Source organism: Schistocerca piceifrons, chromosome 11 (assembly GCF_021461385.2).
Source record: "Schistocerca piceifrons isolate TAMUIC-IGC-003096 chromosome 11, iqSchPice1.1, whole genome shotgun sequence".
NCBI classification, from domain to species: Eukaryota; Metazoa; Arthropoda; class Insecta; order Orthoptera; family Acrididae; genus Schistocerca; species Schistocerca piceifrons.
The window spans coordinates 7,209,282-7,223,727 of record NC_060148.1 but is presented as its reverse complement, the minus strand read 5'-3'; the positions used below and the strand labels follow the sequence as shown (position 1 = coordinate 7,223,727).

The window sequence follows — 14,446 nt, the reverse complement described above, 5'->3', positions numbered from 1 at the left end:
CTCGAATATGCTTTCGGTTAGTCTGGTTTTGCCCATTCTGTGCATGTGTCCTGGGAATGATAACCTCTTTTTTTATGGTCTCAGGGATTTTCCTCCGCCTTTTTGTAGATTTCTTTGTTGATCCGAAATTTCCAGCCAGTGTCAATCGGAGTCACACCCATGATTTTCCGTAATATTCTTCTTCCTACCATCCCCAGCTTTCCCAACTTGTAATTTATGCCTTCTCTGCGCGATAGCAATGAAGATACACAGTGCTCAGAAAGCAGAGTTACTAAACACAGTCTTCCGAAATGCCTTCACGAAAGAAGACGAAGTGAATATTCCAGAGCTCGAATCAAGAAAAGCTGCCAGCACGAGTAACTAGAACTAAATATCCTCGGAATAGTGAAAGAAGTTAAATCACTTAATAAAAGCAAGTCTACTGGTCCAGACCGTACACCAAGTAGGTTCCTTTCGGAGTATGCTGATGCATTAGCTCCACACTTAACAATCATATACAACCGTTCGCTCGACGAAAGATCGGTACCCAAAGATTGGAAAGTTGAACAGGTCACACGAATATTCAAGAGAAGTAGTGGGAGCAATCCACTAAATTACAGGCCCATATCGTTAACGTCGATATGCAGCAGGGTTTTAGAACATTCATTGTGTTCGAACATTATGAATTACCTCGAAGAAAACGGTCTATTGACACACGGTCGACATGGGCTTAGAAATCATCGTTCTTGTGAAACACAACTAGCCCGGTACTCGCACGAAGTGTGGAGTGCTATTGACAAGGGATTTCATATCGATTCTGTATTTATGGATTTCCGGAAGGCTTTTGACACTGTACCTCACAATCGGCTCGTAGTAAAATTGCGTACTTACGCAGTATCGTCTCACTTATGTGACTCGATTTGTGATTTCCTGTCACAGGTCACAGTTTGTAGTAATTCACGGAAAGTACTCGACTAAAATAGAACTGATTTCTGGCGTTCCCCAAGGTAGTGTTATAGGCCCTTTGCTGTTCCTTATCGATATAAAAGATTTTGGAGATAGAGCAGCCGTCTTCGGTTGTTTGCAGATGACGCTGTCGTTTATCGACTAGCAGAGTCATCAGAATTTCAAAACATACTGCAAAACGATACAGAAAAGATATCTGAATGGTGCGAAAAGTGGCAGTTGACCCTAAATAACGAAAAGTGTGAAGTCATCCACATGAGTGATGAAAGGAAGTCGTTAAACTTCGGTTACACGATAAATCAGTCTAATCTAAAAGCCGTAAGTTCAACTAAATACCTAGGACGTACAATTTCTATGGAAAATGTTTTGGGGAAGGCTAACCAAAGGCTGCGTTTTATTGGCGGGACACTCAGAAAATGTAACAGACCTACTAAGGAGACTGCCTACACTACGCTTGTCCGTCCACTTTTAGAATACTGCTGCGCGGTGTGGGATCCTTACCAGATAGGACTGACGGAGTACATCGAAAAAGTTCAAAGAAGGGCAGCACATTCTGTATTACCGCGAAATATTGGAGAGAGTGTCACAGAAATGATACAGGATTTGGGCTGGACATCATTAAAAGAAAGGTGTTTTTCCTTGCGATGGAATCTTCTCATGTTATTCGGATCACCAACTTTCTCCTCCGAATGCGAAAATATTTTGTTGACACCGACCTACATAGGGAGGAACGATAAGCAACATAAAATAAGGGAAATCAGAGCTCGTACGAAAAGATACACGTGTTCATTCTTTCCGCGCGCTATACGAGATTGGAATAATAGAGAATTGTGAAGGTGGTTCAATGAACCCTTTGCCAGGCACTTAAATGTGATTTGCAGAGTATCCACATAGATATATTAAGAGAATTTCGCTGGCACTCTGTTTTTACCGCAGCACTTTAGTGCTTTATTTTGGCATTCCAAGAGATGCAGTTTTTGTTGTAAATGTTTTTAGTTAATCCGTAAGCTGTCGCCGTTTTTGAGATCCGGTCCGCCACAGCAGTTTCCTGCAGCGCGTTCTCTTGTATGGCTTCACCGAGGTATTTGAATCTTTTCACCCCCTCATTCCGTCCAGTCTCTGTTTAAAGGAATTCTGGTCCATGTTTGTCACTTCTCACGAATTCAGTCTTTTCTTTAGCGGTCTTAAGTCCCGTCTTGCCAGCGATCCCTTCTTGTAGGTCGATCTGTACGGACGCCTCTTCTAAGTTCTCTGAAAGTGTTGCAAAATCATCAGCGAAAGCCAAGCAGATCGCTTTGTCTAGGAAGGAAATCTGGAGGAACCAGACTCTGCCAATCCGTGCATTGTCAAGTTTGGGATTAAATTCCCTCTATCTTCTCCAGGACACTGATAATGGTGATGATCCATCACCCTCTCGCGCACCCGTCTTGGTTTCAGATGGTTGGGACAATTCTCCCACAAACTCCAGTTTCGAACTTGCTCCTGTTGTCGTTTTTATGATAATGTCTGCCAGCTTGTTTTTGACTCCGTATTCTCTGATCCTATGTAGGGTGTTTGTATCCATGGAGTCAATGAAAGAAAGGTCTATATTTTTGCCATTCACCATTCTGTGTCGAATTATTGATTTCACATGAAAAATTCGTTTGCCTCAGGTGCAGCGTTTCCAGAACCCATCCTTGTATTCTCCAAGTTGTTTATATAGGATTCCTTCAATTCTATTCTACAGTGTCTTTGAGAGGATTTTGTAGGTGACTGGGAATCGCCTCTGTAGTTGTTCACATATTGTTTGTCATCTTTCTTATGGGTTGGATGGATTAGAGACGTTTTCCGCTCTTGTGGCAGTTTTCCGCTCTTGTGGCAGTTTTCCGCTCTTGTGGCAGTTTTCCGCTCTTGTGGCAGTTTTCCGCTCTTGTGGCAGTTTTCCGCTCTTGTGGCAGTTTTCCGCTCTTGTGGCAGTTTTCCGCTCTTGTGGCAGTTTTCCGCTCTTGTGGCAGTTTTCCGCTCTTGTGGCAGTTTTCCGCTCTTGTGGCAGTTTTCCGCTCTTGTGGCAGTTTTCCGCTCTTGTGGCAGTTTTCCGCTCTTGTGGCAGTTTTCCGCTCTTGTGGCAGTTTTCCGCTCTTGTGGCAGTTTTCCGCTCTTGTGGCAGTTTTCCGCTCTTGTGGCAGTTTTCCGCTCTTGTGGCAGTTTTCCGCTCTTGTGGCAGTTTTCCGCTCTTGTGGCAGTTTTCCGCTCTTGTGGCAGTTTTCCGCTCTTGTGGCAGTTTTCCGCTCTTGTGGCAGTTTTCCGCTCTCCCGATACTTCATGCAAGATTCGGTGTAGGTCGTCTAGGATTTTCAGTTCAGCCCATTTCAGCATTTCTGCTGATATTGAGTCTTCTCAGCTGGCTTTGTTGTTTTTGAGACTTCTTAGGGCTTCCTTTACTACTACTTTTGTTGGTGGCATATAGTCTTCTAGGTTCTTGGGAACAGCCAGAAGTTCCAGTTCGTTGTTGGGGGTGAGCAGTTGAGCAGCTTCTCGATGTATCTGGCTAGTATGTTGCAATTTGCTTGATGGGTCAAACCAGTTTTACCCTTTTCATTTTCGTAGCTTACACTTGGGAGTTGGTGTGGGACTCTGGAGGACAGAATTACAGGCCCCTATTTCACTGAAGGAAATCTTAATGGTAGGACGTACACCACATTCCTGCAAGAAACGGTAGGCCTGTTATTGGAAGGAATACCTTTAAGAACAAAGAGCAGAATGTGGTATCAACAAGATGGGCGTCTGGCACATTTTTCGCTGATGGCTAGAAATGAGTTGCAGAAACAATTCCCAAATCGTTGGATTGGACGCGGAGGAGATGTCGTGGGCGGCTCGTTCGCCAGACTTGACACCTCCGGATTTTTTTCTCATAGGGATTCTTAAAAGATATTGCTTATAAAGACGTTCCAACTACACCTGAGGATTTGCGAGAGAGAATTCTCAGAGCATGTGCTTCGTTAAGTGCCGATGTGATAAGGAATACCACTCAATCCATGATAGGAAGATTGCAGCACAGCATACATACCAATGGCCATCACTTCGAACACCTTCTGCAAATGGACGTTCAAGCCACCTTTGTGACATTCGTTGAACTCCGAAGATCTTACTGCCAAACATCATCTGATTGGTCCTTACTTTCTGATAGCGGCTATCGAGACTAAACTATAGCATTCCCTTAAAAACACCGAAGTTGACCATGTCTCTGAAACGACCAAACCTAGCAACAAAAAAGGCGAACGTCATATCATGGCCCCCTCTTGCGCCGCGCTACATTTGTCCCACAAATTTTTCAGCTCCTGTCACACTTCCGGAGCTATTCTTGGTGGCAATAGTTAGTGACTCAACCTGTGTAATGGAACTATTGTTCAAGAACAGGTAGGAACTACTATATAGACCACGTAGGGCAAAACTCACAGACTGCATGTACGCGGGTACACCTAATGCAACACGCCACGTGGTAACAGCTACCTTACTATGTAAATTGAGGAAGGAGTGGGGAAAAAGGAAAGAATCTAACGTAAGGGGAACTAACGTGCGCGGTCGGGGGCGACGGGTGAAAATGAAAATGTGTGCCGCGCGGGCTCTCGAACCTGGGATCTCCTGCTTACTAGGCAGTTCAGTTAACCAATGCGCCACCCGGAAACAGTGTGTCATAAATACCCGGACTATCTCGGAACGCCCCTTGTCGGACCCACATTCCCACCGTCGTCTATCTTTACATTCCCGCTGGAAAAGGTGGATCCACATCAAAGGTGGTGTATTCATTGCCCATCGGGGCCAGTCGACTTCCGAGTCTCGTGTCAGTTCTTCCGGACTTGCTCGAAAGAGGTCACATATTCATGTTAATTGTCTCAGCATTGCCATGTGTTTCCAGAATGAGATTTTCACTCTGCAGCGGAGTGTGCGCTGATATGAAACTTCCTGGGAGATCAAAACTGTGTGCCGGACTGAGACTCGAACTCGGGTCCTTTGCCTTTCGCGGGCAAGTGCTCTACCACTGAGCTACCCAAGCATGACTCGCGCCCAGTCCTCACAGCTTTACTTCTGCCAGTACCTCGTCTCCTACCTTCCAAACTTCACAGAAGCTGTTCTGCGAACCCGAGTTCGAGTCTCGGTCCGGCACACAGTTTTAATCTGTCAGGAAGTTTCAGTGCCATGTGTATGTTGCTTGTTTCTGTCAGAATTTTTATTAAAATAGTTCTAATTGATCTTCCGAACTGCTTTAATAAACCGATAATTGTACACAATGGACATTTTACTGAAAAACATTATTCGTTTTGTATGAAATGTTTATCTAGAAGCAAACGTTTAGCGCTGCTGCTATGGCTGATATTTTGGTTTCTTATGTAGTTGTTAGTAAAATACGGAAAACGCCTGGTAAATCAGAGACGAAACAAAGGCGGAAAAGTTTTGGGTTTTCGCAGCTACGAGGGTGGTTTGAAAAGTTCTCGGAACGGAACAGAAAAAAGTACTTACATCACTAAAACTTATTTATTTTTCAATGTGGTCTCCTTTCACATTAATGCACTTGGTCCAACGATGTTCCAGTGCCTTGATCCCATCTCGGAAATGGGTTTGCTCCGGGCCTGCAAAATAGTTCTCAACTCCGGCTATCAATTCTTCGTTTGAAGTGAATCTTCGTCCACCAAGAAAAAATTTCAATTTTGGGAAGAGATGGAAGTCTGACGGAGCCATATCAGGTGAATAAGGCGGGTGTGGCAACAGTTCATACCTCAGTGTAATTTCGCCATGGCGACGGCACATGGGTGCGGGCGCGTATTCTCTTGATGGAAGATGACTTCCTTCCTTCCTTTTTCGTTTGTTACTATTTGTCCAGGAGGTTAGCACAGTATTCTCCAGTAACTGTTCGCCCAGTGAGGAGATGACCTACAAACAGAATCTCCTTCGCATCCCAGAATACTGATGCCGTGACGTTTCCCGCCGAAGGAATTGTCTTCGCTTTCTTTGGTGGCGGAGCATCAGCATCTTTCCACTGCTGTGACTGTTGTTTCGCCTCTGGGGAATAGTAGTGCACCTTCTCCGTTTCTCCTAAAACGTGCCAAACACTGTTCCGATATGTCCGTTGTCGTGCGTTTTTGACCCAGCGTCGAGAGTCTCGGCACCCATCTTGCAGACAATTTTTTTTCATTTCTTATTCTTCAGTTAAAATGTGAAACACCCTTCTAGATGACATCTGGCAAACGTGAGCAATTTCACGCACTTTAAATCGGCGATCCTCCGTGACCATTTAGTGCTCTCTTGCAATGATTTCTGCAGCAGTGAGACACCTTGGCCGACCACTGCGCGGATCGCCGTCTAACATCTCCCGACCAAATTTAAATTCATTTGTCCACTTGGCAACAGTTGAATATGAGGGAGCAGAGTGCCCCAGTCTATTCTGGAAATCGGCACGAATGTCCTTCGCTTTATACCTTTCTTTACGAAGTACTAAATCACTGCTCGAATCTCCAGATTTCCCCCCCCCCCCCCCCCCCCCCCCATCTTGGCAGATCACTCCGCGGGAACAACAGAGCCACGTAACCGCCACAGCTCTCTCCCAAGAGCACCGACGTGACACGTGTTTACAGCCAACAGTCCAGTGAATATCACGTGAAGAGCTCTCTGCGTCACCTCTGACCTCTGACCTCTGGTGGTGATTCCAAGAACTTTCCAAAGCACAGTCGTAAAATACAGGTGTCTGTGCTAACCCCCTCAGTTTGTCCCGTCTCTAATGTGAACCACGAAATGTTTGAGGCTGGAAACTGAAGTTGAAACGTCCCCTCAGACAAATTAGCGAAATACTGTGGTGCTGAACCTCTTACGTTATTTGATTTTCAAACAGCTGAGCAAAACTGAGCGTACTCGGACATTCCTCTCTTCACTTACTCTGATCACCACTAAACTGACGCACAATATTTTTAGCGCAACGCAATCTGACTTCCAATAATCCCTACAAAAGAATGGCCCTGACTAACAATAACCTATACCTTTCATGAATCACTCACCTCACAAAAATCTTCGTTACTCGAACTACTGCAATACAGCGAGCGCCAATACTGCCAGCTAAATAAAAGATTCAAACTACTGAAGTCACTAACTACTGATAGGCATAGTCAGCAAATGAAAGATGTGGATACAGAACAAACAATGTATTTACCTTAATAGTGTTAAAAAGTTAATATAAATATATATATATATATATATATATATATATATATATATATATATATATATATATATATAGCAGTTCATGACATCCAGTCTTACAAATTTACTATCTCTGATGGACACACGTCCAGATCGTCCGCTCTCAAAACTCCGCCATCTCTCTCCCCACATCCACCACTGCTGGCGGCTCGCCCCCAACTGCCCAACGCTACGCGCTGTTCACATCAAACTGCCCAACACTACACAAGCGAATATTCCAACAATGCGAACCAGCCACAGACTGCACACAGCACAGCCAGTGATTTTCATTCAGAGTGCTACGTGGCGTTACCAACATAAAAACCTAAACAGCCTACTTACAAAGTATACGACAAAAAAATCAGAGTATCATTTTATCACAGGACTAGTTTCGGCGACACATCACCACCATCTCCAGTCCGTTCCAGATGACAGGCTGTTGAGCATAGATTCCTGATAAAAACGAGCTCATATGTGGTAGTAGCAAGGATACCAAAGTAAAGGCGCCAAGGGAATCAAATAGTGCTTTGGCGGTGGTGCGGCCTGAGGATAGGCCGTAGTGCGACGACGAAACTATAGTTGAATTCTTTTATCTTGGCGGCTCGCGCATGCCCGCCCAGACGCGGGAGATTGCTGCGTTGCCAGTTGCACACGACGCACGCGCCAATAGAAGCAGCGCCATAGTATAGCATAGTATAGTATAGTTCAGTTCGCAAACTTATAACCCTTTCGCTGCTACAGAGACGTGCTCCCCGCATTTTGTCATCACTGCACTGCTCGCCTGTGCAGACACACGGTGTTCCGACTGCTTTGACACACTTACCATTCGGTTTCACAAAAACTATTTGGCCCAAAAATTTGATTTTTACACATCTTCTTGACTGATACCTTCCCCCCATAAATGACTTAATTTTGTTACTGTGCAGCATTAAATGTAGTAAACCATTGCACGAAATTTTGAAGAGTTTGCAGAGGTAGAAGTCCATTGCGTATACTTTCCGTATGGTCGATTTTAGTTGCCACAATGTTGAGAATGAAATGTGGACAAGATACCTTAATTTCATATAAAATTTACTGTATAACAATACCTCATTTAATTGAGGTACCAGATAGGTGTCGTATGTAATATTGAGAAATATTCCGTCTTTCGCGACTGTAATAAAAGTTTTATTTATACCAGAGTCATTTCGCTTTTTTCTAAAAAGTTCTGATTAAAACAAAATTGGCGAAGTACACGAAACTGAATTGTGGATGTAATAAAACATAGATACTAAAATATATTGTCAGTGAGACCCAGTGCCCAAACAATTTGTATTTGTCACAACGGACAGCAAATACTTGCCAAAACATAGATGAGTCGACGAAAACATTGAATATGATGTTGCCAAAGCAGCGAAGCAAAGAATTGCGTCAGACAATCAAGTAGGTCGGTAACGTACGAGCCGGAATTCTGCTCTAAATAATACTTTTAATACTGTCGCAAAAGAACATATCTCAATATGAATAGTAAAACAGTGACTGCGGAAGAGAAGATACAACAAACAAAACAGATAAAATGAATATTGTATGTGTGGCTTTTCATTGTTTTTAATTGCTGTGAAAAGAGATATTGGAGGACAAAATTAGAAGAACCGAAAACTTATTATAATGAAGAGACAAAGAACTAGTAATTTCAAAATATTACATTCAAACAAATAAAATTCGTTAAGTAAGAAACTACGAAATTGTTTTTAAATAAACAAAATATTAAGCACCGAATAAGGTTTCAACTCAGAACTTTTCGCTTACCAGTCATACACCTTAACTTTTTTTTAATCTCATTTTGTTCCCTTTTGTACGTTGCATCTGCTCGGGGGCGGACGTCGTAAGACATCCGTTTAAGTTCGTTGTTGATCGATTAACTCAGTTTTTTTTTTTATTACAGAGGGCAACTAACCCTCTGACCGAACACGCTGAGCTACCGTGCTGGCAAACCATTACGCTAACGTAGCTTGTCATTCAAATATATTCCTAGAGGACTTTAAAATGTCACGCAGAATACCAACAAACACTGTTGGTATGACTATGAATTACGTTTCGTCGAAGTACAATAGGAAATAAACAATTACCGCTGTTCTTTATTGCGAAAAAGCGGTGGTAAGTGAGAATTTCCTTGCTATTGAATTACGAGGCTTATTGCTTATTTGGTTTAATTAATTAATAGAATGTGAAGCAGTTGGTATAAAGAATGCTTCTTTCCAATCTTTCTTTTATAGAAAGCCTGCTATCGAGACATTGCTTTTGTTCAGTTACTTTATTTATGACTGAACGTTTATAAAACTGAAGTCACTCGTCCGTGCTCTTCACTGCAGTCGAGCTCTGGCTACGTCGTTCTCTGCTCATTGGCTGACTGTGTTTTGTGACGTCAGATGCGCAGAACGAACCGAAACCTCATCTGCTGAATTCCCTCGCTCACGCTATATAAGCTGGACATGAGCAAGTAGTTGCTGTCGCTCGTGCTTTTTGGTTACCAGAGCGGGCGTGTGTGTGGGTTGCAGACGAGGCGGTGGAGGACGAGGAGGCGGACGAGATGGCCGACCTGTGCTCGTCGACGGCGACGTACCCGGGCGCGGGCGGCCCGCTCACCTCCAGCGGCCGCCCCCACGTGGCCACCATCTTCCAGCAGCCGCCTCCAGCGGCCGCGGGCGCCGCCGCCAGGGCGCGCTGGCAGCAGCGGGGCTCCCCAGGTCAGTGTCCACTGGCGATCACCACTGCTCGTGTCTTTAACCCATCAAGTACCAGTGTCCCATTTTGAGGACAGAGCACATAGTTATTTATAGATACACAATAAATTATTAATTTGCAACTATTACTGTTCTACGTCGTTTGTTGACGACTCTTATAACAAATGTATGCTTACAGGAAATTAAAACCAATAAATCCTACCATTAATTGATGATTGAATACTAAGGCACACTTCTCCTTATTACAGGTATTTACTTTATCGACAACTTAGTAATATTTGAAATATGTGGCAAAGATCTTTTTGCTGTTATATATAGTCAACAATGTGTCTTTTAGACTACTTCCATTGTTAGCTCAATTGGAGTTATTTTCATTGTTTTCCATTGTTATAAAATCTGGTGTACTCGAAATAGGACATTGTGACTTGGTGTTATCATTTCAGTTATTTGTATTGCTGCACGTTCCAATATGAAACTCTGCTACTGCTGATGTATTTTCATTTTAGAACGTGATAATTTTAGCAGATTTTGTTGCCGAGGTAAGTAACGACCCCTCTTTACAGGATATGAAGTTACTTTGAAATTTACAGCGTATTATGTAAGTATATTTATGACTATGTTACCCATTAGTAAATAATAGAGTTCCAGATGGACAGTTTATCCGAGGCAAGCCTGTTAGATTTGGCTATAAGTTGTGGTCTCTTTGTGCAGCAAGTGGCTACTGTTTCAAATTTGATTTATACTGTGGAAAGGATCTAGAAGATACTGCAAGGGATGACCTACTATTGGGATCAAGAGTAGTCCTAAACATGTTGGACTGCATTGAAAAACCCGAGAATCATTGTGTGTAGTTTGACGATCTCTTCACTAGTAGAGATCTTCCGATTCATCTGAGAAATCTGGGTTTTCGAGCAACTGGGACTGCCAGAGAGAATAGAGTTGGTGACTGTCCACTACTGAGCACCAACGAACTGAGAAAGACAGTTCGAGGAAACTACGACTACCAGTACGACAGGAATGGTGAAATCTTATTTGTTCGTTGGCACAACAACAGATTCGTACAACTGGTACAAATTTTGAACCTTTGGGAGCAGCTACGCGGTACAGTAGACAAACAAACTAAGAAGACACAAGTGCAACAACCAGCCGTTTTGAAGTCATATAACGCGTACTTGGGAGGTGTTGACCACCATGACTCGTTAGATTGAAAATATACGACGGTAATTAGAGGGAAAAAATGGTACTAGGTCCTATTACACGTTTGCTGGGAATGGCCCTCGTAAATGTCTGTCTCTTCTACAGACTAGTACGTGGGAAAAATGCACTGGATTTCAGACGTGCTGTTACAGTTACATACCTGAAATTGGACACTGGAAGACCGAATATTGGATGTCCAACGGAATACCGATCAAGTCGGTCAAGAGTGATACCAGACATCAGGTTTGATGGAATTGGTCATATGATTGACAAAAGAAGCACGCAAAGAAGGTGTGTAAGAGCTAAATACAATGGCAAACCACAAACATACTGTGTTAAATGCCGTGTAACACTGTGTGTGAAGTGTTGTGTACCATTTCACAAGAAATAAATAGTTAAGACTTGAATACAGTTTAGAATGTTATACGATACTGTTAGATCCCAGTGTCCTATTTTGAGGACGGCCATTATATCAGCATGTATAAATACTCTTTCGCTATTTTTGTAATTATTGTGGTTCATACACTATGTACATTATAATTAAGGAATAAAAACTTTAAAAAAATTAATTTGGCCCATAATAGGTTAAGAATATCGGGAATACTGAGTCGGCATCTAAAAAACCATTACTGGCCCTCGATATATCAATTAAAAGTGTAGTTGTATCAAAGTGTCGATGTACCGAAGGAAAGCATCGACTTCTTGGAGAAAAGTGTCGATACGTCTGCGGAAAAAATATCGACAAACTACCCTATAAAAATATAGGCTGCACTTCCTAAATATACTACCGGTTTTAGAGATGAATATTTAAGTTTTGATTTATTACGACGTTTTCTGTACATCAAGCAGCTAGCAGCCTGCTTATCCCCCTCAGAGCAAGAAGTGAAGTAAAAACGATGGACGTTCACGCTTGGCTATGACCAGTTTGCTAACAATGGTAAATATATCTAACAAGGAAACCTCCCCATCGCACCCTCCTCAGATTTAGTTGTAAGTTGGCACAGTGGATAGGCCTTGAAAAACAGAACACAGGTCAATCGAGAAAACAGGAAGTTGTGTGGAACTATGAAAAAAAAAAAAAAGCAAAATATACAAACTGAGTAGTCCTTGCGCAAGATAGGCAACATCATGGATAGTGTGGGCTTCGGAGCGCCGAGGTCCCGTGGTTAGCTTGAGCAGCTGCGGAACGAAAGGTCCTTGGTTCAAGTCTTCCCTCGTGTGAAAAGTTTACTTTTTTATTTCCGCAAAGTTATGATCTGTCCGTTCATTGACGTCTCTGTTCACTGTAATAAGTTTAGTGTCCGTGTTCTGCGACCGCACCGCAAAACCGTGCGATTAGTAGACGAAAGGACGTGCCTCTCCAATGGGAACCGAAAACATTTGATCGCAAGGTCATAGGTCAACAGATTCCTCCACAGGAAAACACGTCTGATATATTCTATACGATACTGTTGACGGCATGTGCGTCACATGACAGGAATATGTTGTCGACCCACCTAACTTGTACACTTGGCGAATGCGTAAAAAGATTCTTCTGCCTTGCCCGATTTAGGTTTTCTTGTGGATGTGATGATCACTCCTAAAAAAGTGATGAAAACATAAGTGGTTGTCAAATAAACTGAAAAAAAAATTAAAGTTTTCACTGGAGGGAGGACTTGAACCAAGGACGTGTCGGTCCGCAGCTGCTCACGCTAACCACGGGACCACGGCGCTGCTGGGTACAAACTATCCTTGATGTTGCCTATCTTGCGCATGGACTACTCAGTTTGTATATTTTGCTTATTTTTTTCATAGTTCCACACAACTTCCTGTTTTCTTAACTGATGTGTGTTCAGTTTTTCAAGGCCTATCCACTGTGCCAACTTATAACTAAATCTGAGGGGCATGCGATGGGGAGGTTCCCTTGTAAGTGCCACAATGAAAAGTGTCAGTTAGGTTCGTCATTCGATTCTCGTCACACATTGGATTTGTCCGGAACATTTCATGTCGACTTCGCTTTTCTTTTTTCTTTTTTCTTCTTTCTTCCATTTCTGCACACGGCAGCAAACTATCAGGGATAGTGTGAAAATTGCGTGGTGAAGTTAAACGTTGCATTTCCTGTTGGTAGCACCGAGCGCCGATCCAAAGGAGTATCACAAATGCCATTAAATGTTTAATTTTGTACCTCCGTTTGTGTTTGATGTCTTGCTTAGCCCTTTCTTCACGACCCTGTTTTTAGCTGCCTTCTGTCACTTGGGACTGACGTGTACTCGTTTTTTTTAACACCTCTCTGTCTTGGTGTTCTAAAGTTTTGACTTGAGCACGTATAACCCCAGTTGTTTTTTTTTTTCACCTCAAACCAAAACAAAACAAAAAAACGGGGAGCCGATTACGTCGGCATTTCCCCTCACATGTCTCCGCCCACCACAGAGAGCAATTTTGTCATTTACATATTTGTTAATTTTCAACAACTCTTTTTGAAGAACGTCGACGTGAAGAAATAGCCCACTAGTTGAGTTAAATATTGTTTCTTAATGCAACTGGTCTGGTGTTTCCACACATCGAATACCTTGTGATTCCATTCACACCGCCACCCGGATTTCTTACTTTGTACCACATCAACTTGCTTGAGAAAAGGAGAAAGATTGGACGTTACAAAAGCTCAAAAAGTAGTGAGACTCCTTCACGTTGTCGAAGTAAAAGTATGTTCTACTAAAATTTCAGGACAACTACTTCAAACAATTTTCCGAAAATTGGGAACCAAAAAAAGTTTTGCATCACTTCGGTTCCCAGAAGTGAAGAACTGACTGTGTCACTAACCTCGCCCGCCAAAGACGTAAACAACCATGCGAGAGCAGCGCCTATTAGACGGAGGGGGTCCGACAGCCGATCAGTTCCAGTCATTCCACCAGGAAGGAGGTACACGGCTCGTGTTGTCTGTTGTTCAACCGTGCCTAGACGGTCAATACCGCGGTTACTTTGTGCCAGGAAGGGCTCTCAACAAGGGAAGTGTCCAAGCGTCTCGGAGTGAACCAAAGCGATGTTGTTCGGACAACGAGGAGATACAGAGAGACAGGAACTGTCGATGACATGCCTCGCTCAGGCCGCCCGAGAGCTACTACTGCAGTGGATGACCGCTACCTACGGATTGTGGCTCGGAGGAGCCCTGACAGCAACGCCACCATGTTGAATAATGTTTTTCGTGCAGCCACAGGACGTCGTGTTACGACTCAAACTGTGCGCAATAGGCTGCACGATGCGCAACTCCACTCCCGACGTCCACGGCGAGGTCCATCTTAGCAACCACGACACCATGCAGCGCGGTACAGATGGGCCCAACAACATGCCGAATGGACCGCTCAGGATTGGCATCACGTTCTCTTCACCGGTGAGTG

General features: G+C 43.3%; 1 protein-coding gene across 1 annotated transcript in view; it reads left to right on the top strand.

The window, feature by feature from the left end:
* The window catches only part of LOC124720199, a 1,401,865-nt gene that overhangs the window by 255,563 nt on the left and 1,131,856 nt on the right, over positions 1 to 14,446 (top strand). Inside the window, exon 3 of the mRNA XM_047245522.1 lies at positions 9,690 to 9,878. Within this exon, the coding sequence (XP_047101478.1) occupies positions 9,690 to 9,878 (189 nt within the window). The remainder of the gene's footprint in view (positions 1 to 9,689; positions 9,879 to 14,446) is intronic.